General features: G+C 41.7%; 1 protein-coding gene across 2 annotated transcripts; it reads right to left on the reverse strand.

Annotated features, from left to right (window-relative positions):
* Positions 1-5,005: 5,005 nt before the first annotated feature.
* urb2 (URB2 ribosome biogenesis homolog) lies at positions 5,006-25,525 on the reverse strand. Of its 2 annotated transcripts, none has more exons than XM_040011386.1 (12): positions 25,364-25,525; positions 23,590-23,740; positions 23,325-23,501; positions 21,968-23,094; positions 21,731-21,869; positions 18,195-20,637; positions 17,307-17,467; positions 16,955-17,065; positions 14,054-14,296; positions 10,785-10,881; positions 9,019-9,146; positions 5,006-5,418 (listed from the first exon to the last, which is right to left on the reverse strand). In XM_040011386.1, the coding sequence occupies exons 2-12, from the start codon at positions 23,713-23,715 to the stop codon at positions 5,221-5,223; spliced, it is 4,950 nt and encodes a 1,649-aa protein (XP_039867320.1). In that variant the 5' UTR covers positions 23,716-23,740; positions 25,364-25,525; the 3' UTR covers positions 5,006-5,220. The 2 variants fall into 2 exon arrangements, with proteins under 2 accessions (XP_039867320.1, XP_039867319.1); XM_040011385.1 differs by having other exon boundaries at positions 9,019-9,152; positions 25,364-25,524.
* Positions 25,526-25,703: the final 178 nt, after the last annotated feature.

Here is a 25,703-nt window from a genome sequence, read left to right on the forward strand (position 1 = left end):
ATGCTGTTATGTTAGTATGTTGAATTTATGGTTCTGAAGGAAAAAGAGGGTACAACCTAACCCTAATGACCTAATGAAGCAGCTTTTGAGTGTATATTAAGATGCGGTGAATCCTACAGTGAGGCGATCCAGTGGCTGTCTTATGCTGTGGGGGTCATACAGTTAGCCTTTACTCCAGGGCGAATCATTTCTGTTCTGCACAAACACCTGTGTTCTATATATAGACCCTAAAAGCAAACTTGCTCTGACACGCTGCTGGTTTGCAAAATCTAGTGACCCACACATTGTTTTTTAAAAGGTGTGGCCTCTTCAGACTTCATACCTCACACCTTCAGAGCTTTCAAGGAGCCAGAAGAAGTCAGAAAGAGCCAAAACAACAGCATCCAGTGTTTCTGAGAACAGCTGAAGACGTGCACGGGAAAACCTTTAACAAGCCATTTCCTGTCTCCGTTGTTACCTGCAGTTTATGCCTCATTTGTGAAGCTTTTACCGAGGCAAGCGGCACCTCAAGGGAACGAGGTTTATAAAAAAAACAATTCTCTTGATCTGCGCTGTGACACTCCTGTAAATAAAAACGTTTTCCATTTATGCCATTAACGCAGAACCTGGAAGACGGGAGATTTCAGACTGATCGATGCATTATGAGAGGGTAAGTTCTGTACACGCAGGCACAGTGATGACAAGTCCATTTAGTACTTTTAAAAACACGTTTATCTGACTGCTTAGGGTTGTAAGAAAAAAAATGTTTTCAATTAATTTCTCCCCCCAACATTTAAAAACTGAGCACTTCCAGTTTTAAGAGACATCAAAGCTCCAGATCTGTTATTCAAGCACAAGTCACGCCAATATGTACAGTATATCTCTGTAAATACTGAAAGAGCTCGACTCTAGCCCCCCCACCCTTTTTTTTCTTGACAGTTTTGCATTAATGTTTACAAACACTGTCAGTTTAAACACTCGCTCCAAAGCATGAAAATCCCAGCTGTCACTTACTGCCAGTCTTTGTAGCGCGGCTGATGTATTGAAAGATAGAAATATTAAAAGAACAAAACAAAAAAACTGTTAGATCAGTGTTTCTAAGAGGAGGGAGGGTCACACAATGGCAGATTTAAACTGCTCTTCATACACTTTTAATGGTAAATAGACATGCTTTCATCGTTAGATTAACAGTTTTAGCAGCTGCAAACAAACAGAGCATGTATGATGAAAGCGTGTGTCTAAATGAAAGCTGCGATCATATAATAGCAATATCTGTCTTGCCAAAAAAGTGCCCACCGTGCACTATAAATCCAAATAATGAGTATCACTTTTTTCCCCATTGTAAAACAGCTACAAATCCTATAGATCGAATCAACATTTGGCCTTTTTTTTTAAACAGTTAATTCATCAGCTTTTCCATCAATAGGCAGCTTTTTTTCCTGGAGCTCTTCTTATATGTATAACTGAAACGTCTCCTTTTTCTCTTGCTTTACTCTTTATTAAAATTCTGGATGTTTATCCAGCCAATTTCCACCTGACAATCAACATTCTTGACGCCGACCTTCACTTTGCGTCTTTTCTTTTATCCAGCCCAGTTTTGTGTCTGTTTTCATTCAGGCATGTGTTGCTCTGGCTCACCCTGTGAAGTGCGTAGATTTATTGCACTAAGTTGAAGCCTCTACACTAGAAACAACAATAAAAAGTGGGCTCAACACTGAGCCCAGCAGTCTGAAAGACACGCGGATAACCTGCAGCATCTCCCCTTTGAATCCGTCTCTGTAGAATACCAGCCTTTCAGATCTTCCCACACATTTCCTGTCTGATCCGCTTCTATATTCAACTGAATAAAGGCAAAAAATGCGCACAGAATTTTGCGACACATGAAATATCGAGCCCTTTGAATGTTTCACAAGTATTTGTCCCCCTAAAATCTGCAACAATGTCATATTTTGACTTTCATATTTTGATTACACATATGCTGTTGTCCGCTACGAGTAAGTGCTGCAGATGAAAAATAGCAACATGCCCAGTATATCCATCAGAGAAAAAAAAAAAGGATTTTTTCTCCATTTTCTAATTAATTATGTATTCATTCATTTATTCTTTCTTATGTAGGGCTTACAGTCAGGAAGTCTCAGGCTAAGTGGGTGAAGAAAATGGAAGCAGGTGCGCTGGCTTATAATCACATTTTCAGTGGGAGGTGGTTTTGCTAATGAGCTTCTGGTTTTCAAACACGGTGTTAAGATTTCCTGTACTGACGCGATCACACCGGCGGTTAATAGCCACAGAAGACACAGGGTTGATTTCAGAAGTAGAGGGGCAAATCGGCAACCAACGCAAAGTCACTGCTGCAGGGGCTTGAAGATCTGCAGACTATATTAAGAAACATCATATCATCATATCATCATGTAAGCCGCAGCACCAGTATGATTTCTATGTTTCGGTGCTTTGTTACCATTGCGAAACAGCTGCAAAACACAATGATATGATCTGTGAAAATGAATAAATTTACTTTAAAATGGTAGAAATATATCCAAAAATTGCATGTGGTGATTTAAAAGTTTAAAACTCCAGCAACATATTTCCTGCCATTGCTCATAAAGATGCTGAAGGGTGGAAGAATTTTGAGGAAACATTTTTAATAAACTTACAAACTTAAAATTAATATATTTGTTACCATGCAATGATTGAAACGCAAAAAGAATACAGGACAGAGGAGTAATTTAAAGTCCTGCAATCACACATGTGCTGTGTCTTTAGGGTTCAGGGTGTAACTAAAGTGATCTCCTTGCAGTTTTGTATGCATTAAACAGATATTTATATGAGGTGCAACTGTGTTTGTGGTACCTGCAGGTCTGGTTACAACCCTCCTCAGGCCACTCCACGCAACTGCTTTACTTTACATACTTCCTTGTAACTCTGCTAGTTCGAGCTGTTTAAATGTTCACAAAGGTGATGGTAGTCAGCTGTGGTGGTGCATAATACATCATGGAGCCAACACACACTCGAGACGCCGATCAAATAAAAAAGAAAGTTTCTTCTCTGTCCTCTAAAATATAAAAGGTATGATTTTATACATCTGATGACTTTGGAGGTTAAAGGTGTTTCTACACCACGCTGTTTTATACTTTTTGAATAAAAACCTTCATCCAAAAGAAAGCAGCTGAATCTAACTTTTCAAAGGTTTGACATTTAAGTGAGTCAGTTAACTCTTTGGTATCCAGGGATGCTTGCTTGAGTTAACAATCTGTACATGTGATTTACAGGCAGGTATCCAACCATGAAACCAACATAAACATAAAGTATGAGACGGCTTCACATTCCCATGAAATTTCAGAGATATTTATAAAACTGGACAATTTAAACTATCTGATCATCAATGGATGTGAACTATTGCGCAAGAACATGTCTTCTAAATTCAACTGTCAGATACATTATCATATATATTAATATTCAACAAGCTACTGGAAGGATTCCTGAGGAGTTTTTTGGAGGGTGTAATGTCAGTCTATCACTGAATGTGTTCCTGTGACTGGTCAGCACTTCGTGGAGTGGGTGGGAAGTATTATTCAGCATTGTCTTTATCTTGAAAAACATCCAACACTCTAATACCACCTTTAAAGAGTCCAGCTCCACCCCCACAATGCTACAGGCCCTGCAGATCAGTTTATTGAGTCTGTTGGCATTCGCCACCCTCAACCTTCTGCCGCAGCATACAACAGTATAGAAAATGGGACTGACCATGACTTGTAGACAATCCTGAGCATGTTAAATGACCTCCGCCACCTCAGAAAATAGAGACGGCTCTGGCCCTTCCTGTAGAGTGCAGTGGTGGTTTTAAACCCAGTCCAGTTTATTGTCATTGTGAACTCCGAGGTATTTATAGTCCTCCGCTACGTCCACCTTGACCCTCTGGATTTCTGGTCTACTTAAAGTCTGCAATTATTTTCTTGGTTTTTGTTGCACCACATGACAAAGGAGTCCACCAAAGCCCGGTACTCTGTCACATCACTGCCACTGATGCATCCAACCACCTCAGTCATCAGAAAACCTCTGTAGATGGCAGGTCTCTGTTCAGTGGCTGAACTCCATAAAGAGATGGATAATACTGGATATAATAAGTAAATGATGCTCAGTTGGTATTAAGGGGACCAAAGTGCGGCAAGAAAATATCCCTACACCATTACACCACCATCAGACTGATCCACTGATACAAGGCAGGATGGATTCATGCTGTTTATGCCAGCTTTCTGCCAAATGTTGCACCAGAAATCCAGACTTATGAAACCAGGCAACCTTTCTCCAAACTTCTATTTTTAACAGGTTTAATATCTCTTCACACCTAAATGAAGGACAGGTGTGTAGGGGGAAAACATCTTTACACAGATAAACTCCACACACTGTCTTGCATAAATTGCATTTTAATCCAATTTAACTTCATCGAGTGAATTAAAGGTCACGAAGGTCAATTTAAGTCCAAGTTTTGTGAGCGTGAGTGAACTGTAGGCTTAGTTTCCTTCTTTTTAGATGGCAGGAGTGGCACCCAGTGTGTTCTGCTGCTGCTGTAGCCCATCCAGGCTTTAAGGTTTGACAAGCGTTGCTGGAGTGTGGTTCAGAGATGTTCTTCTGGATTGTATTAAGTGGTTATTAATTCAAGCATTCTAGCCATTCTTCTGTCACTCCTGACATCAACAAAGCATTTTCATCGAGAGATCTGCTGCTAACTGGACATTTTCTCTTTCTCCGTTTCTCTGGAGAAAGCAGTGTGGGAAAATCCCAGTAGATCAGCAGCTTCTGAAATACTCAGACCAACAACCGTGCCACATTCAAAATCACTTAAATCAGTTTTCTTCCCCATTCTGATGTTGGGCTTGAGCTTCAGCAGCTCGTCTTGACCATGTCTACATGCCTAAATGTATTGAGCTGCTGTCATGTGATCGCTTGATTAGATTAGTGGAGGTGTATCTAATAAAGTGGACAGTGAGTGTATTTTGTCTTGGTTTTGAAGACAGGACTTCTCACAACATTTAACAAAATTGCAGAAATCATATATTTATTGTCTTAGGTACAAAATCCACCGTCTTATTTTACAATAAACTCCGAGGAGCAAGAACATCAACAGTGACATCATATGGTATCCAAAACTGATTTTCTACTTAAAAATAATCAAACATATGCAGAAAATCTACTTTTGTGTAATTAAACTGAAACCTAAACTGAAACCAAAGGCGATTTCGGCAGTTAAACAGTGTACTTTTCCTCTCCTTGCCTCTGTGCTTTGTGATAGTGGGTGTAGCTGCCGTACAGCTCGTTGAAGACCTCCCTGACTCCCATCGGCAGTCCTGCCCTCAGAAACTTGATATCCTGCTCCTTGCACAGGTCCAGTATCAGATAGATGCCCTCAGTAAGATGCAGCTTCACGTCTGGTCGCAGAGTAACCTGGAGAGGTCATTTATGAAAGAGGACGAGACAGCAGAGACAATAAGAGATAAAAGAAGAATTTATATGAATCTGAGGTCAGACATCATTTGCTCATTTCATAAATCACATCTGTGTTCCAGCGAAATGATGATCCTGTGTACACACATCTCTTCCTCTCTGTTTTGCACTTAAAAAGGTCAAATTTGCATAGAAATATGATACCGTATGCTGCAATATCCATCAACCCGATGTCAACATTTCAAACTTTTTCAAGAAATTATGCGCCGAAACAGTTAAATACACATTTAAGTCTTTAGTTCAGCCATAAGTTTCAATTAGAGAGACATCAAAGGACAGATATAATCATTTATACTGACAAAAACTATATTACTGCAAATGCTCAGAGTAGGACTACAAAAATTCAACAATGAAGATCAATTAATTCCCCAGAAACCCAGAAAATATCTAAATACAGAGCAGTCCATAGCAACGGTCCACAAACCTAGATTCAAACTTCCAGGTGCATCCCAAAAAGAGTTTCTCAAACAGGATCGATAAACATCACAACATAAAAAATCAACATGATCTACATTAATTTGCAGTTTGACACCTCATGACAGCAGATTTTAATAGTAATAATCAGCAGTTTGCGTCACTGTTGCTCCAAAATGCGCTAAAAATGTAAAAAGTTGTATTTTTAATCCCACGCTGTAGTTTACATATGAAATTCAGTACAGGGTTTTGCCTGGGGGATCAAGTATACGTGGCATCACACTGCTGCAGAGGATCTTTTAGTTTTCTGAAAATAGGAAGGTCTTACACGCTTCATCTGCACCTGAGTGACAGAAGCAGAGCAACGTGTTCAGCCAACGACGGGTGGAGCTGTCTTACTCTAATAACACGTAAAATAGTCAAACAACAATGATTGTGCTCAGTGGACCCTGCACAACGAGCCAAGTGGATATTCAATATCGTCTGGTTATTCATCTCCGTTACACTACACCGCCACAGACGCACAGGTGTAACACACCATGACCTGATGCTATCAGCGGTGACCGCAGTCTACAGACCTCTGACAATGAGCGAGGAGGTGATGGCTGCTCTGTGCTGCTGACTGTACCTGTTTAACGATTAGACAAAACCTGAGTCACATAATGATAGGCTTCACACATGAAGGAAACAACCCACCATGGGGATTTCTGCAAACAAAGCAGTCAGCAGCACATAGTAACTGCTTTGTGTGCAGAAAAATACGAAACTGAGACAGAAGAGGCAGAAAATGAACATGATAACCAAAGCTATGTAAAGCACTCGTCTATTTCCGCTTTTTATATTTACATTCAGGGTTTACTTATAAAGCACTACAGGGCTACTTGTTTTTGCTCGATTACCTTTTCTTTTACATTTGCATAGTTTAGCACAGTGACACTCCTTCAACACACAGAGTGCTGCCAGTCTGGTCTGCTGCTGCACATACGGAGATGCAACTGCACTCCTGAGCAGTTTCAACTAAAACTAAATAAGACTGAAATAAAATAAAATTGTAACAAAGCAGTGCTGTACTAATTGTACACACAAGGAAACAAAAGTCCCAATGCATGTGTCAAAGTAGATCTAAAAAATGCCCAAATCCTTAATCTCCATCAGTCTGTGGTTGAGTTTTACTTTGAGTAAAAAAGAAAACATTTCTAGTTCTGAAGTGGGAGCTCCATGAACTGTATATAAAAGATGGTTGTAGTTATCAATTCTTAATGTTAATGTTAAAGTGCCTAAAACCTTTTTTAAGGTTAATGATCCGCAGGGAGCGACTCCTTTGTCTGCAAAAAAAAGAGCCCAACTGTAAGATACACCTAAGGGAAAATAATAACATTATATTCAATTTTTTATGGTCCAACAAGAGTAACAGAAAAACCCCCAACATGTGTTTATTTTTCAGGTGATGATAGGATAAGATTTCCTGTTCTGTTTTCTGGTCCTTGTTTCAAAATACTAAATTTTTTTTGGTACTTTCGGCTTCTCGTTTATATGTTTTATTTTACTTCCTGACAGAGTCCAGCTGATGGCTAGGTGTGCGTGTGTGCTCCCAGCCTCAAACCGGGGATCTTTCATGTATAAGACAAAAGTGTTAACGACTACATGCAGAGCGACAACTGCACAAAACAACCGATGGTTTTGAGATTGCATTTTGGCAAACAAACGGCCTCTTTTGGCCTCAGCACAGCACTGTTTACTGGCAACCAAATCCTGCTCATCATATAACTCTACACAGAAGAAGGGCAAACAAACAGAAACCACAAAGCAGAAAATCACCAAAATCATGCTCCTTGTGACCAGATTTTACGTATTCATACGCATGCAAATATCTGTTTAAACCTAGATTCGTCTACCCTGTCACTGATAAGTCAGTATCGAATCGCCCCTTTGCTCATCACGTGAGGTTTGGAGCTTTGCTCAGATCTACAATTCAGCACTTTGCACACCGACGAGTAGTCTCACAGTGGATTGCACATTTGTGCAAATACTGTCTCGATCTTCACTGGTCCTAACCGAGGGGAAACAAAACTGCAGTTCCTCAAGGTGTCACTTGAGGCTTTCTGCAAAAGCGAGTCAATCCCCATAGATTCCCGTATTAAAATGCCTTAACGTTATAGTATTAAAAAGCATATTTACAGGGTGATATGAAATCATAGCTTTCCCACTCATAAAAACTCCATGTTTGGTGATTTAATTTAATAAACTGTTGATAAAATGTTGCTTTGCTGCTCCACAGGAGGTTTGCTTCAAAGAGCCACGAGGAGAAGCTCTGACACAGAGGCAGCTAAATTACAAAGAGCACAGAGTCTTTAAACTATTCCCATAAGTCCAATTTTAGGATTATTAGATGATTTACGGAGTACAAAGAATCCCAAATATGACTTCCACACTATTTCTGTCTGTCTGTCTGCCGGTTTGCTCATTTTCTTTTTCCCAGTATGCGACTCGACTGGAAACTGCTGAGTCAGGCTGGCGTCATGTTAAATACAGTCTGGCAGCTGAGAGCAGCCGCTCTCAGGAGCCAGACGTGACTCACTGTACTGAGGGAGCTTCACTCCAGCACTCAGAGTTACAGTAATCCTGGACCTGTTCACTGAGATTTGTGAACATCTACAGTTTGGCCAATGGAAATCACCGCTTCTGAGCGTCAGCGCCTCCATCGCTCAGCTCAACGGCTACCAGACAAACTGGGCTGGATCAAAGGATCATCTGAGATCCTGCTGCCTCTTCCATACATCAATGTCTGTGTGTGTGTCACTCACAGCTGTAGAAAATCACAGAGGATGACAGATGGGTTCAGATGAGGAACTGTCTTGGCTTTCTGTAATACTATGAGTCTGTGTGTGTGTGTGTGTGTGTGTGTGTGTGTGTGTGTGTGTGTGTGTGTGTGTGTGTCTGGCATTTCATTGCTCTGTCACCAAATTGTAAAAACCATCAGAAAGAATATGTTTCCAGTACAAATATTAGTAAATCAAGACACAGAGAACATTCATACTGTGTGTGTGTGTGTGTGTGTGTGTGTGTGTGTGTGTGTGTGTGTGTGTGTGTGTGTGTGTGTGTGTGTGTGTGTGTGTGTGTGTGTACCTTCTGCAGCTCTGTGACGTACTGAGCCACCATGAAGGCTGAGAGCGCGGTGAAGCTCTGAGCGGCTGCAGCAATGTGAGAGTACATCCTCTCTACCAGCCTGGAGCACTGGAAATACACATCACTGTCTGGACCTTCAGAAAACAGAGAAAGGTGTTCATGTTATTCAGATGTTCATATGTGGAATGTAAAGATATTCTTTACTTTACAAGATTCTTATTTTATGTTACCCAAACAAAACTAATGATCAATAGATAAACTGGAGCGTAACACTGCATCAACCGGCCGGATGTTTTCAATGACAGCTGGAGATACAAAGCTGCAAATCCATGAACTGTATATAAAAGATGGACATTAGTAATGCCTCGTGTCACAAGCAAATGGAGCTGTTTTAGCTTCTAGGTGATCTTTTAAGAGCATTGCCTTCTTAGTGTCTTGAAAGCAGATTTGATGATACAGTACTTTATCCTCCATTTTGACTCTAACTGGGGCCATAATTTGCTAAATGAGCACCACGTTGCACTTACAAAACTCAAAAATCTCATAATGAAAATGTTTAATGAACAAAAAAGCCAAAGAGACATTTGAGAGCACGCCGAAAATGTCGTAATATTTTGCTGACGTGGCCCGTCGTTTTGGTGGCCGATCGTGCGCCTCTCAATTTTTGCAACTTGCCATATTATGGTTGAAGACACGAGCGTAACAGTGCAGAAGCCCAGAGAGTGACAAATTATACAGAGGATGTTGCAGCGACTTCCTGTGAGCTAACAGCGGCGTAAATAGAAGTGACTGTGCGATGATGTTGCACACCACACAAAGCGGCCAATCCGGTGGCGTACCCGCACCTTAAACTTGAAAACAAGGTGACAACAAGCCAATCTATGTGCTTTTCTATTCTGTTATTCTGTTCAGCTTCATTCACACAGCTAAAATCATTAAGGGAAACACTTGATCATCAACCTGTGCGCACACTAAAGCCTTTTTTGGGGAGTTGTCTGCCACCAATGCAGGGAAATGGATTCACAATAGTTTATGTTACCTAACTGATCAGGTGTCCCCTTAAAATCTCTGATTAGTATATTGTTGTATCACACTGAAAGAAGCTGGATAGGTACATCCCTAGAAATGTCCAGTTCTTATATACAGTCTGTGCTTCAGCCTTTTTTCCCCATTTCTTTAATTACACAGTGAAGCATTAATCAATCATACATGTTTATTTCTACAGATACAAGAGCCTGAGGACAATATCATCATGGTGTGATTGCAGCATTAAGACAGCTGGAAATTTAAAGCTAAACCCCAGAGTGCTCATGCAGCACTCTTATTGGTACAGAGAATAGTTCCTATGGTGACTAAGTAGGAGGTTACTGCAAACAGAGGTCTTAAATTTACAGTGGATTTAAAATGAGAAAATGAGCCTGTAACCTTCTCTACTTCTGGGAGGCTACTGCCAGAAGTGTTGAAACATGTGTGGGCATAGCACAAAGTTTGTGTCAGCTCCAGATTACACAACGCAATTTATTATTCTTCAGTAATCTGCAGTGTTATTTTTCATTGGGAGGACGGTAACAAAACACAAGCCACATCTGTAGTGAACAGTGAACGCTAGTACAGCCCCTTCATCAGAGTAAAGCAGACTGTTTTTCTGGGCCTTGAAGACATGATAACGTTTCCTGTTATGTCTTTCACCTACAACTTTACACTGTGCAGTCCTAACAGCCTGACTGAGCTGGTTTGGCCACATTAGTGAATGATGTTAATGTTACCTGCGTCACCGTCTCCTCTTTGCCGACCTTCCTGTACAATAGAAGCCACTAGACGGTAGAAGACATTTAAGAAGGAGGGAGCTGCGTTTAACATCGCCTGGAAACACACACAAAAAGTAAACAGTCAGTAACATATATAAGTATATATCTTAATAGGTCATACTTCTGCCTGATAAAACACTGTTATACTGCAATTGCTGAAAAGTAATAGATCCTGGCAGAAAACTGTAGACTCTTAAATTCCCCAGAAGAGTCATTAGATTTATTCTTGAGGATTTGCAACTGACTTTGGATTATGTTACATTCCATTCAAACCACTAATACAGCATTAACATGAATTGTGCTCAACCCGACCTAAACTCATGAATTACTGTCATAAGTGTGGTAAAACACTCAAAGGAGGACAAATGTTACATGTTTTTAGGATCTGACATACAGAGAGCAGAGAACTGAATCCAAGACGGTTAAAAAAAAATGGACTAAGCAGTCCTGACAGATCCATCTGTTACATCGCTTTCACAGAGTTGTAACGGAGCAGCCATAAACTTACAGCTCGCAAAATGACTGAGGTAAAAGTTGGATTCCCGCGAGAGCTACGTATGCATTTTTGTCTGTACCTTGCTCCCTTCGGGGAGACTGAGGCAAGGAAGGAGAGACGGGAAGAATATAAATGAGGAAGGGATGATGTCACCAGCTCTGGTTGGAGCTCAGCAACGGTTTCCATCGACTTAAACCTGCTCCATGCCAACCTACCCGGCCTGCCAGCTCCCCGACCTCTCCCTGCTGAGCCTCCTCCCTCACACCTCTCTGACATAACCCTCTTTTCTATTTTGTCTTGAAACTTCCCTCATGTATCACGTTCTCCATCTCCGGTTTTATCCTTTAATCTCTTTATCGCTTATCTTTTACTCCTGTCTCTTTCTCACTCTGCTTTCCTTCACTGCCTCCTTTTTTCCCTCCCCTCTTCCCCCTTCTCTTAGTCGTCTTTTGTCCTTGCAAACATCTGATATCACTTAGCTCGTTCATGGCTGGCTTTATTTAACACAGCTGCCCCATTTCAGCCCGGCTTTGTCGCTGTTACTGAACAACAAACTGTCAACATTTTAGATTCAGAAAAACTGAAAAAATTATCGCATTAACAAAGCCGGAGCAGAATAAAGCGTGTGGGCCGGGATGTAGATGGCTCCATTTCTTCAGGATAAAAAAAAAAGTTCAATTTTTACGACCTTTTGGGCGCAAAGTGAACACTCCCAGTACAAGGCAGAAAAAGTAGACATCGTGATGTTTTCCATGCAGCTGGTGAGCTGCAATATCCTTTTGTTGAAAGCCGAATTCCTTCGAGGCATCCTGTGAGCTCAGCGGCACCACATACCACATTTTCTTCAAATCAAGGATTCAAACCAGCAGCCTTGACCTACAGAGACCTTCATTATACAAGTGTGTAGGTCTGATTTCATAAGTCGGGGGCAGAGTGCAGGAACAGCTTTTAAAAAGTACCTTTTTAATGTTCTTTAGCTGTACAAAAGCATCTTGTAGAAATTTATTAGAAAATTATCTATGAGAATTAAACTGCTCATTCAGCTTTTTGTAATAATGTAAGCGAGCAGCCGCACCCAGCAGTCTGGCTGCGCATTACAGCCAGCAAAGCCAAATAAAAACCTGTTTGGTCAGAATGCATTATGAATGTGGTGACAAGGAGTTTGCAAAGTATTTTAAGGTCTAGATTTACGAGTGAAACTGGGCGGTAGCTGGATGGTTACACAGGATCTTTGCCTGTTTTATGAAGTAGACCAATGATGGCAGAGTTCATGTTTGGAGACAGAGTCTGATGGTTCTGAATTTGAGTGACCATTCTACAAAAAAAGTAGGCGCTACCTTAGGCCATAAGTCTTTGTAGAAGTGTACTGGAAAACCTTCTGGTGCTGGGAATTTATTGTTTGGGAGATGCTGTAGAGCTTCGTGGAATTAAGATATTGAAAGAGGTGAATCCAGAGCCGCAATCTGTTCATCATTTAGTTTCAGTAGATTTATATTGTTAAGAAATTCTGAAATATCAGCGTCGGTGGGATTAATCTGTGATGAGTATAAAGCTTCATAAAACTCTTTAACACATCTATTTATTTGTTGTGGATCATGAGTAATGTCCCCAGTGGAATCCTTTATAGAATGAATAACTGGTTTTTTCACCTAAACATTGAAATAAAGTCTTATTTGATATCAGAGCGGTGTGACACTTTGATCTTGTTGTCGGTACTAAAGTAGATCAGCAGCGAAGAGTGGCCTCACATCAAGGAGGTCATTTTGTGTTTGGAGTCCAGCTGCAGTTTACATAAACCTTACCTGCTGCTGAGTTATGGCTGAAAAACGATCAGTGTTTCTGCAGTAAATTAATTAACTGCTCATCTTTTTGCATAAAACACCAGGAGCACATAAACTCTTGAGTCAAGGCTAAAAACATCTTGTAACAGGTTAAACTGATCCTGAACTTTGGACACTGAAATCTAATCAGCTCATCCTCAAGTCAAAGAGAAAGTTTGTTTGCAATTTGAAAATTGCCTTTAAGACATTCCAGAGAAACTTTCATTACTGTTCGCATGTCTCTGCCCAGGACACCAAGATGTTCCCAAGCCCATCGTGAGATCCTGGGCTCTCCAGTCCCTAACAGATCAGCACAGCGTCAGTATCACTGGTGCCAATCCATCCATCCATCTCCTGCTCCATTCTCCCCTCCCCTGACCCAGAGTGAGCACTCCACCCTTTTCCAGCTCACAACTATGGTCTCAGATTGGTGCTTATTCTGGTCCCAGTCACTTCACACTCTGCTGCAAACTGCCTTAATGCACACTGAAGGTTATCACCTGATGAGCCCAGAAGAACCATGTCATCTGCATACAGCAGCGATATGATCCCAAGGGTGGCAAAGTGGAAACCCACTGCTGCTTGGCTGCAACTAGAGCTTTGCACAATGTGAACAAATCTCTTGGCACGCCTGTACAGGAACTGTAGGCAAGTGCAGTTTAAAGAACATACTTTTTCCACATTTCCAAAGCCACTGTCATGTGCATTACAATTTGCAGTGTCTATTTACACGCACAACACCTTGACATGGTCAACTATTTTAGAGCTAAGCAGCAGTGAAACACATTTTATATAATTTAACTGAATAAGTTCTCACTTATTAAAAAGCAATCCCCTATGCCAGACTGGACCCTCTTACACACTGCATGTTTCACACCCCTGCACCACTTCTTTCACCTGTCCCTTCATACCTGAGGATGACACTGGATGATGGCGAACAGCGCCTCGTGAACAGCCAAGAAAGCTGAATGATAGACTGTTGGGGTCATGTGGTCAAGGGGGACTGACTGGAGCGCTCCAAGAATCAAAGTCACGTGATGAGGGCTGGTGATTTGCCCCTCCCCCTGTCGAAGCAGTGATGTCATCGACGTTATCGTGGGAATGGTAAAGGGAAGGGTCAGCGAGACGTCCTGACTGGATAATCTCACTAAGAACTGTAACACAGAAAGACAAAGACACAGTAAAGGTTCGATAGATGAACACGTACAAACAATGAGAGCAAGAAGCTACAAAAATCCAAGCCTTCCAAACATTAAAGGTATTTCCTTCACAACTCATCTTTTTTTTTTAAAGCTTTCTGGATGTAATGAATACCGAAAATACATATTTAACAAAACTGACAACAAAAGGCTGTTTCACAGCAGCCATGACTTCCCACAGCAGCACAGGTGTGCCTAACAACATTAACAATGGACCTGCTCATCGTATTTTAAGGTCCCATTAAATCAAGTCAGTGACAATGAGCCAGCATGCAAAGCAACAGAGTCCACATTCACAAAGTACTTGGCTCAGAGTAGCTCCCAGAAATGAAATTCCAAGTGTCAATATGTTTTCTAAGGACTGAAAGTTTGAACTAAACCCTGCAAAAATAACAGCTATTTACAAATATCTCAAACACCCAGGAAAGCCCTTAAGGTGAAAAACCATTAGGAGTACTGAGGATGATTTTTAAGAGAGCAAAGGCCACGGCCACAGCAACCCCCGCCCACGCCTTCTAGCAAGGACATTACATATTTGCAGTTTGCATTTGTTGACTGATTCATGGTGTCAGCTCATGCAAAAAACACAGTCCACCGAGTAGACAGGTAGAGCTGGAGATGAGGCTGGAGAGATGGATGACCTCATGAACTATTCATGCAGTGAGATTTTGATCACGTGGTTATAGGTGACTAACGGTGATTACATAACTGTAGAAACGACTCAGTGCATGCATGCAGGCACGCCTCACTGGTGGGCTCTGGGAATTGGTTTAAGAAGGAGAAATGTTTTCCAAACCCTGGAGTAGTCGTTATTTTGCACTTTTCCATATTACAAGCCTACATTCACACACAGTTACACAGCACTTTATTGTATGACATTAAGAGCTTTCTACCTACCACACACATAATAAATAAAGAATAAATAAAGAATAAATAATATAATTTTAAGATTTCTAAAATACTTGTGTTTCCTATGTTTTTAACTGGTGGTCTAATAAATAAATGCAAACAAAAATATAACAATCGGCATGTAAATTAAAGTAGTTTGTGTATTTCCAAAGAGAAATCGTGACAAGTAACCACCATTAAAGAGCTGAAGAAAAAAAGATTTTAATAAAATTCTGCCTCTTCACTTAAAAGAAGAATTTAATTAGAATATTTTATGCTTTTGAACAGGCTCTCTCTCACATGTCTAAAAATACAGACTTGACAGATAACAAAAGCGTGAGTGAGGGGATGTGTGTCTATCAGAGCACTCCGTGTGAGTGGGTGGGGGTCTTGATGAAAAGGCCAAAAGAGCATAAGTGAAAATTACAAAGAAGATGAACAAAAGACTCTGGCTGTCTTTGGGCGCTGGTGGCTGTCAAGCATTAAAAAATTACAGGCATTTTTATTGAATAAAAGAATAAAAAAGGTCCCATGTACTTCCAGCGCATGGTCGCTAAAACCATCACAGATGATGAGCCGGAGATCGGACTGTCACGTCTCATCATCGTGGCCCAGTATCTGCTTGTCTTCACTATAATGTGAATGTTAAACTGATTATTCTTGTTTAATGGCTTTTACCTAAATAATAATAAAAAACCCATAAATCCTAAACATGTAAGCAGTCATTTAACTTGTAGTTTGAAGCCAGTTCATTTTCCAGTCACAGTTTCTGACTCTGGCCTCAAAACAAAGCTGGCTTCATTTCGAGGCGTGCCCCACACCCATAACCCCGTTTGTCATCATTCCAGTGATTCCACACCAGGTGTGCAAACTGATTTAACCGTCTTTTTTTGTGAAACAAACAACTGACCAATGACACACAGCATTCCCGCAATAACACAAAAGGTTTTATATTCTTTTAGCTTGGACAGCAGCTCCTCCCGACAGGCATGCAGGGAAACTACGAGCGTGAAATGCATTTTGTTTCTAAAACACTGTCCTCACTCTCTTCATGGTGATCTGGGACATTTTGGTGGTCTGGCAGAGATTTTAATACCAATTTTAAAAATTACCGCAGTAACCCAAAGTAGATCGTTAAAATTAGGGGAAAAAAAATCATAATAATTTTAAACACAGTTCAAACCAGCATGCTATTGAACTGAAAAATGTGCATACATACAGGGGATGCGATTAAACTTTAAATATGATTGAGATTAGACAGAAGGATCAGAAGAAGCACATGTTTTGGAGCATAAACACCATGATGTAATCAACTGATATTCCTGATGGTTTACAGCTTCCACCTCAGCCTCTCTGCAGGTGCAGGTGGGGCCAATAAGAGACCCAGGAAGCATTTGACTTGCACGTCTCAAGAGACCCGCATGGAAACCACTTGGGAAACAAAGCTGACGGTAGCTAACACCGAGCGCCGCCAGAGGCAGTCCAGTCGACTGACACAGGCAATGCAGAGAAAAAGGCAGCTGCAAGGCAACAGTTAACAAGCCTACCAGAGGTTCAAGTATATCAAGTTGCCTACAGTCTCTCTTACAGTCTTTATTGTACATTTAAGGGGCCCCTTTTAAGTACTGTATATATGTGCATGAGTAAAGTGGTGCTTTTGTGTGTGTGTATTCTCACTGCATTAAACTCTGTATGTGTTCGAGTGTGAGTGTTTGGTTTTCTCACCACCACAGCAGATATAATCTGTGGTGCAATGAGCCACAGAGCTCTGGAGCAGGTTTCAGGCAGCTGACAACAGGACAGCAGCTTAATGGTGATTACTGCAGATAGCGCCTCCTGGAGAGCAGCAAACAGATAGAAGAGTTTGAAAAAACAGTTAACACAGAGTATTAAACATTCTTATTCACTGTGGGGGAAAAAAATACCAAAATCACAACCTCCCATTTATCAGGTAGATAAAGAGAAAGCCTCTCATCTAAAACATTGTATTAACAACACAGAAAAATCTAAATTGTGCAGATTCTACAGGTTTTAAGATCATGAAATCTGAAATAGGAAAATTCAGTCTCAGCCTCACCCTGCAGTTTCCTGCCCTCAGCTTGCTAATGTCCAGTCCTTCCCTGATCGTCATCAGCAGTAGATTAAATCGACTTGTAGTACTTTTCGCCACCAAGTGGCGCAACAGCTCCTGCACAGCCGGCTCCAGCTCACTGAGGTCAGTTGAAGGCAGCCAGGGAGCTGAAATCAAAGAGATCGAAAGAGATTTTAGCAAGAAAACAGAATCATTAATGTGCTGCATTAATAATAAATCAGTCCATTCAATAACACGGTGGATGCAAGCAATGTTTGCTTCACTGAGTGAATGGGTTAAATGCAGAGAGGAATTTCCCCACAGGGAACAATAAAGTACACATAAAATATACTGATCCAAACAGAAATGTTTTCAAAATGTCTGTGTGCCTGATGTGACGCTAACATTAGAGAACTGCCACTAAAACTGACAAAGGCAACAGGGAGACTATTTTCATAAAAAGGGGTTTATCGGGCTTTCTCTTTTATTATTTTATTACTTTTTGATCTGTGTGATGTCAACCAGAACAGATATTCTTAATTAAATATTCTTAATTCTGTTTGCAAGGAGCAGCCAATCAGAAGAAAGTTGCACCAAGGCCCCAGGATAAGTTGTTGAACTAAGTATCATGTAAAGCTGCTCTAGTGGAGGCCCAAGAATCCTCTGCAACAGAATTCAAATTCAAACAACTTTAAATTTAACTAGCTGGGTTGAATCTGACTGTCGTACGTGCGACAGAGAAAAGCTCATTTTCTTTAACAGATGGCATGAAATACTCCCTTAGTTGTATTCCTGTGTCAATGTGTGCGATGTGCAGAGGTAATTACTGAAAGGACAACACTGACTGATTGCACAGGTGAATGAGATGTTTGTTTTTAATATGGTTGCATATACCTGTCAGTAGCCTGTGCACAGTCTGCAGTATCTGAATGTAAAGGTCATCCAGCTCATTTCTTCCCTTCTTCATCCCTCCTTCCTCCTCCGTGTCTTTTTCCTCCACCATCTGCACAGCTTGGTAAAAGGAGGACAGGAAGCGGAGAGAGGAAACCAGGAAGTCCATGGGCCTGGGGGCAGAGCTTATTTCTTTAAGGATCTGCTGGCAGAAGCCCTGATAAAGGCTCATATGAGTGAGCCTGGTGCCACTGTGCTTGTTCTCATCCTCCACTGAGAGTGAGGACAGCTCAGATTGCAGCATGACTGTTACGACATCTACTAGAAAAGCTTGACCGAGGATGCTGGCGGGCTGGTTCACCCCCTCACTGAGAGTTTGGGGCTTTAGGACAAACTCGACAGCTGGTACCAGCGAAGCAGTTATTTTTGCAAGTATTTGGGTTAAAATCTGATCCAGTGCCTTGCTTCTTCCCAAATTGGAGATCATCACTTGGGAGAAAGAAGTCACAGATGCCAGCAAAAGATGAACTGATGACAAGGAAGCCCCTGAACTGGATTCAGCATTTTGTCTGCTTGTCACTTCCTCGCTAGTAAGATAGGAAGCAAACTGGTCCAGGTTGAGTCGAACACTACTGTTTCTGATAATTATCAAACTGACTAAGGTCTGTATGAAGACCTGCACCGCTTTGATAAAATCCAACCAATCAGTGCTGCATGTGGCTTGAGCTCTCGCACTACTTCTATGCCACAGGAGAGACGACAAAGCGGCCTGCAGCAAAGTACTACCGTGCATGAGCTTCAGAACACTTTGGAAATTCTTACTCTCTAGGAGATGAGTGAGAACCCCGAGCAGCTTTCCTAGGAACAGAGCATCACCTCCAGATTCTGTCATCCGCTCTGGCTTACAGGAGGTGGAGGTGAGCATAAAGAAAAGCAGGAGGAACACACAGGAGAGATCCTCGGAGCTCAATCCATCTGGATGTAGGATTGTTAAGATTTGAAGTAAGCCTACCAGCTCCCTGCTTTCTGTTTCAGTCAGCAGTACAAAAATCTCTCCAGTTTTAGAGGATGTCAAAATATCCTCAACTATAGTCTCTTTCTTCACCAGCGTGGGCAGAGGCTGACTGGCATCTCTCTGTGAAGAGACTGCCTCTCTTTCCTGAAATGTCAGAAGTGTGGAACAAACCTCGGGTGTATGTGCTGCCCCGAGCACACAGATAATCCTTTGTGTGAGCGACCAAACTGTGGCGGAGAACAGTGAAGGCAACTCAGCAAGCATTGGGCTTTGAAGAAGCTGCGAAGATATGAGGGAGACGGTCAGAGAGTCGGGCGGCAAGTCTTCTGATCCGTCTGTCCGTCTGTTCAGAAATGAGCTGATAAGTACGTCAGCTATGCAGCGCACGTCTTCGCTGCTCAGGTGGCAAAGGATCAAAGGTAAGTTGGTCGTAACAAGATACCAGTGCGCTGCAAAGTAGGAGCTGGTGGTCACGCTGCTGATCTGCCTGTCCCACGCCTGCTCTCCATCCAGACTCACCTCCAGCTCAGATGTAGCTAAAATAAACTGTGCTGACCTTTTTAGAAGCGCCGCGGTGCTGGATTCGCCTAATAACACGTCGTCCAGCAAAATCTTCTTCATCTGCTGTAAAGTGAGGAGCTTGAGCAGCATGCAGCTCATTGGGCTGTAGGAGGGGGACGGGCGGTGACAAGCAGGTAAGATGTCACCTGATAAAAGACTCTCTATGTCAGAGATTGGAGAACTAGAAGGAGCTTCATCAGGAGATGCATATTTGTAGCAGTGCATGTGGAAGAGTGTATCCACCTCCACCCAGGTGTATCTGAGCAGGAGAGCTGCCTCCAGGGTCTTCTGCTCCCACAGTGCTCCAGTTTTAGACTCTGAAGGTTTCTCTTTGAGGTTCAGACTTTTTCTGCCTTTCTTTGAGGCCTTCTGAACTGAACTTGTATTTCTATTCTTCTTCTCTGTTGAAACCACACGTAGTAACTCCTTTATCAAGCTCTGAAACCCCTTCATTAGGTCCTGACTCTGCCTCACTAAGGGAACAGGAGAGGCATTGTCTAGAGTCTTCAGATTGAATAAAACAGCATGAAGCAGCTGACTGAGGGGGAGGAGTTTGAGAGAAGCGTCTTTTCTCTCTTGGTCCTCATGTTCTCCATCAGTCTCCATTCGCTCTCCCTCTGTTTTCTCCTTCACCAGGTCAGGCAGTATGTATTTCCTGATGGCCTCCATCACCGATGAACAGATCTCTAAAACTTGGGATGGAGGTGTGTCCAGAAGGCAGGTCCTGAGAGAGGTGGAGATGCTTTCAGGCAGAAGAGGAGGTCGAAGGTCATCCAGAGCAGGCTGGCAGATCACTGACACGAGCTCAGAGAAGAGACAAGGCAGCTGGCGGAGCTTAGTGTAGGTCTGGAGGAGGCTGCACACCATGAGCTGTTGGCAAGTAAAGTTTCATTAAAACATCACCATCTGAATATTCATAGATTAAAATGAATAAACTCAATTCTTAAAAAGTTGGTGGTGCTGTATAAAATGTATATTAAAACAGAACACAATGATCTGCAGATTTTATAAACTCACAGAAAAAACACAAAAACATATCAAATGCTTACATTTACGTAGACATTTTCACATGTCATGACAAACATCAGCTTATTAAAACATTAAAAAAGCAAAGAGTTTTAATCTCATAATCTATAATACATATTATCAAAAATTCAGGGATTCTGGAGAAATCTAACAAAGGCTAACAAATCAACACTGGATGACTGAACTTTGGACCGTCAGTTAGCCATCATTCTGTCATGGAAATAAGGAACACTTCCAGAAATCCAGAAAACTATTTTGTGGTCAAACGAATCCAAATTTGAAATTCTTTCTAGAAAACACGAACACTGCGTCCTCTATACTAAAGAGGAGAAGGGACCATCTGGCTTGTTATCACCGCTCAGTTCGAAAGCCTCCATCTCTGAGGATATGAGTGTGCATTAATGCCTATAGTATTGGCAGCTTGCACATCTTGAAAGGCAGCATAAGGGCTGAAATGTATATACAGGTTTTAGAGAAGCATGGCCTATCTAGGTGACATCTGTTTCAGGGAAAGACTTCCTTGTCTTCTTTCCATATTTCAGCAGGTTAATCTGCAATATGCAGTTTAGCAATGCTACAACTTTATTACAGCAGCATGGCTTCATAGGAGAAGAGGGTCCAGGTGTTGAGCTGGCCTGCCTGCCTGCACTCCACACCTTTCATTAACGGAAAACATTTGCACATAATGAAATGAAAAATATGACAAAGAAAACCTGGGACTGTTGAGCAGCTAAAATCCAATATGAGGACATACAAAGGTACTTTTTCTCAGTTTAAACATTTAATATGTTTTCTGTGTTCTATTGTAAATAAAATATGGGGTTATGAGATTTGCAGATCACAGCATCTCAACTTTTAAGAACTGAGTTTGTAATTAAAAACACTGATTTATTGTCCTTTTTTTTAAATTTGTAAAATATAAAAGTTAAATGAAGACCTGTCTGGCGCGTTGCACTCGTGCTTCCATGCATTCGGCATTAATCCAGGCTGAAGATAAAAGCTGGTCCAGATCTGGCTCGAGAATCAGATGATTGAGACTCAAAAGCACTTTCAAACAGCGGTACCACGATGGAATGCTGAAAGTCAAGACGGGAAATTTTTCTATCATAAGAAAAGAAAATTATTCTGTAATTTTATTGGAATAAAAATGTTTTACAGAGAAGCTGTTCTTTACCTCGGCTGGGCCTCGTTGAAGAGCAGTTGTCCCACGGCTCTGTAAAAGTTGAACTGGACGTCTTTGTGTCGTATCCTGTCTGCGGCCACATTATAAATACCGGCCGACAGCGCCTGGCTTAGCAGGGACTCCACAGCCAGCAGAGCCAGGTTCCAGTTCTCTGGGGAGCTCATGGAAGCTGGAGGTGACTTCTGCTCACCAAGATGAAGATCTAAAGTTGGGACTAATCTGCTTAGAAAGTAGAAACACAGCATCCTCTGCTCCTCCTCATCTTCTACCCTCGCTTTCCCGTACTTTTCCAGAAAAAACTTAAACAACAGACACAAAGCACTGGACTTCACAGGGTAATGTAGTGATGGCTCACAGTAACCCCGGTTGCTCAGTTTGGAAAGTACAGCGTTGACAGGCTTGAAAGGCCCCTTTGTCCCTCCTGAACCACGTTTCCCAGAATCCTCTTTAGGTGGAAGGAGCTCCTCCTTGTACGAGTTCAGGTGCTCAGAGGGGAAGAGTGCCAACTGAAGGATGGAGTCCATCTTCATGCGGATGTCTCTACAAAGCTGTTGACGGAGACGCAGGTGAGCGAGACACGCTGCAAATTCTCCCGAGGTCAGCAGGTGCCGGAGCAGGACGAAGGGTTGGAGTAGGTGGTTTGTCACCATACTAGAGACTCTGCTAGGATTGGCTTGTTGTCGCTGCACTGACAAATACGATGACAGCACCTGAAGCAACACCTCAAATAGGTTAGCTGAACGGAGGTTTTCCTTCGGCTTGGAAGAGGATTTGTCAACGTCCGACTGTGGCTGATCTAGTGAACTGCCATTCAGCATGTCCATCTGGGAAGTCTCCATATTTGTTGCAGGTTCAGTCTGAAGACACTCGGCCATCGGTTCATCATGACTTGTGACAGGCTCCTTCTTTAGGTATTCCATGGGCAATGGCTCCTGCAGCTCACGACAGGCCAGCGAGCAGAGCTTGGCCAGCAGATCAACCATAAGTTCATACTTAGATGTAAAGACAGATGAGAGTGCAGGAGAAGAGAAAATGCACTGACACACGCTCAGTATATAGGACACACACCCCGACGACTTGGAGCCAACGTGTGCGCACTTCTGCAGCTGGTCAAGCAGCTGGAAGCAAAGAGAAAAAGCTGTGAGTAAAACTTCCACTTGTCAAGTTAGTAATTCTGGGACCTTTTAGTATAATTGCGTCTTTATCAATTCATGCTACAACTGTAGTATTAACCCAGAACTGTGCAGGACATGCTCTTACTATCTTCTAATGACACAAGGCAGAGTCAGAGGAGATCACATGTGCTGTTATATCACAGACATGATTTCTGATTTAACTGCTGGAGTACCTGTGCCATGTTGAGCTTGAGAGTGATGGTCTTTCCCTGCTTGAGAAAAGACTGGAGCTTCCGGCTGTGAAGCACATCATCAAGGTAGCACCACAGGCCTTCCAAGAAATCCTGGGAAAACTCCACCTTTTTACTGTAGTAGAGTGAGAGGGCATGGGTGCACCAGTCCAACAGCACCTACAGACAGATTTAGGTTAGTTGCTGCTTAATACACGCCAAAAAAGAAATTACCGCGCTACAAACATTCACAAGCTTCCACTTTTACCTGTTCTTTGTTGGGCAGCAGGCACTGTGAGGAGATCCAGGCAAAACGTGCCAGCTTCAGCTTGTTATCCCATGGAGTCTGTGGGCTCTTTAGTTTCAGGTGGATACCCGAGTAGATGGCAGCCATCGCTGCAGCTGCTGATGCAAAAGGTCTGGAAAGACAGGAAGAAGACAAGGAGTGAGCGGTTACACAGAGGAGAAGAAAGAGGAAACCTGGATATTCCTGATAATCATTAGTGATGGTGAAACCAGCTAGCTGAGATTATATAAGACACAGACAAGGAAACAGAAAGAGATAAGTAAGGCTTTTCCTGACTCTTATTTTATGCAACAATAATTGGAAGTTTTACTTCATTTTATTTTTATAAATAGATGCTATAGAAGTATTTAACTGTCTGTCAGTTATAAAGTAATATTCAGATCCTGTTTTTTTATATAAAAGGGAAAAAACTATTCCATCCATTTTTTTTTAGTTTATTAGCATCCTCCAAATAGCTGCGATAAAATGAAAAGAATTACTATACACATGACGTAGTTTAGTCTCTGAGGCGTTTTGACAAGCAAATTAAGTTTGGCACAGTGTTTAAACAAGCTGTCTGACACAGTTAACCACATCATTTTAACTTCAAAGCTTTTTATATGTATTTGTCAATACCCTGGACTTCACCTACTCCTACTTAAATAACAGGAAACAGTGTCAAGAGTGAGGGGATATGGTGTTCTATAGAAGTGGCTGCTTGACTTTATTTTAGCACCAATGCGTGTCTTAGTATTTTTGACATATGTTGTAATGTATATATACACATATATATGTAATGACACTGTGAGTTTTACCTATGAACAAACAGCAAAACAGTTGTGTTAGGCTTCATCTAAATTATCAGACATCGGTTATTCTCATCAAGTCTCTGTACTCACTACAGACTGCTCCCCATCTGTCTAACATCTGGATTACAACCCGATGTGACTACATTCAAGGCGGGGGGGTTTTCACTTTATTGATCAAACAATTGATTATTTATATCTATTAAACTACTTATGAGCACAAAAAAAAAGACTGGAAATAAGCTGGCTGGTCTGACGAGTCTCAATTTTCTGCTGTGAACTGCTGTGATCAGATCTCAATTCAATATGGTCCCCTTTGGGATGTGGTGGAAGAGGAGATTCACACAGAGGTGAGGAAATGCACCCGACACATCTGCAGCTGCTGTGTAATACTATTATGTCAACATGGATCAAAATCTCTGAGGAATGTTTTCAAGATGAATCCACGAAGATTTAAGGAAGCTCTCAAGGATAAGGGGATCAAATCCGATATTAGCAAGGTGCTCCTAGTGAAGTGGCCTGTGAGTGTATTGCTTTGCACTATTTAAAAAAAGCCCCAGAAGTCTTTACAGCAGTGATTAATTTTTCTTTACCGTTTTAAACAAAATTCATCAATTCATAATTTAGAACTGATCGTTTTTATGCATTCTGTCGTTTTATATTATAGAGTACTTGTTGTTCCGAGTTTATTTGCCCATCTGTTGGATTTACTTTAACTTATAAAGTAAAAATCACTTATAAGAATAATAAACCAGTAGAAGTCCCATCACAGAAACACACACTGACATGCTTAATGCTAACGGCTAGCTACGCAGCATATATACATGCTAACATGGACTAATCCCGGTGCTGCTAGCCGCCTGCACGCATACAAATCAGCTCAGAACGTCTGATTTACTTGATTATTACCATCGACCCACATCCGTACAAATTTAGGTCTTTAAACTTACTGCTTTGGAATCCGCACGTGTCTCCTGTTTTCTGATTTGAACGACCCCTCAACTTTCACCCTGCCGGCCCAGGCACAAGCAATCGAGAGACGATATGAACCTGTCGGCCAACGGAGACTGGAGAGACAGTGACTACAGAGACCTGGGCGCCAACCACATGGTCTACCTGTACACTGACTCGCCCCTCAAAGACAGTTTTAATGTCTCTATATTTTCAGGCAACACATATGTTTGTGTGAACTAAACATAATATCAATATGCATACAGCTTTAATTGTTTTGGGTCCTTTCACTTTTAAGTCAAGGAACAAGCAATTACAGATAAAGACAACATAGAAATG

The sequence above is a fragment of the Simochromis diagramma genome, unplaced genomic scaffold, assembly GCF_900408965.1.
Source record: "Simochromis diagramma unplaced genomic scaffold, fSimDia1.1 OVJJ01000603.1, whole genome shotgun sequence".
NCBI lineage: Eukaryota > Metazoa > Chordata > Actinopteri > Cichliformes > Cichlidae > Simochromis > Simochromis diagramma.

Excerpts from the sequence above, each read along its gene's own strand:
- urb2 (XM_040011385.1), bottom strand. The coding sequence starts at position 23,715 with ATGGCTGCCATCTACTCGGGTATCCACCTGAAACTAAAGAGCCCACAG. Across the intron at positions 23,095-23,324 it reads TCAAGCTCAACATGGCACAG|CTGCTTGACCAGCTGCAGAA; the intron begins GTACTCCAGCAG and ends CTTTGCTTCCAG. Across the intron at positions 17,066-17,306 it reads TGAGGGCAGGAAACTGCAGG|GAGGCGCTATCTGCAGTAAT; the intron begins GTGAGGCTGAGA and ends GCTGCTCTCCAG.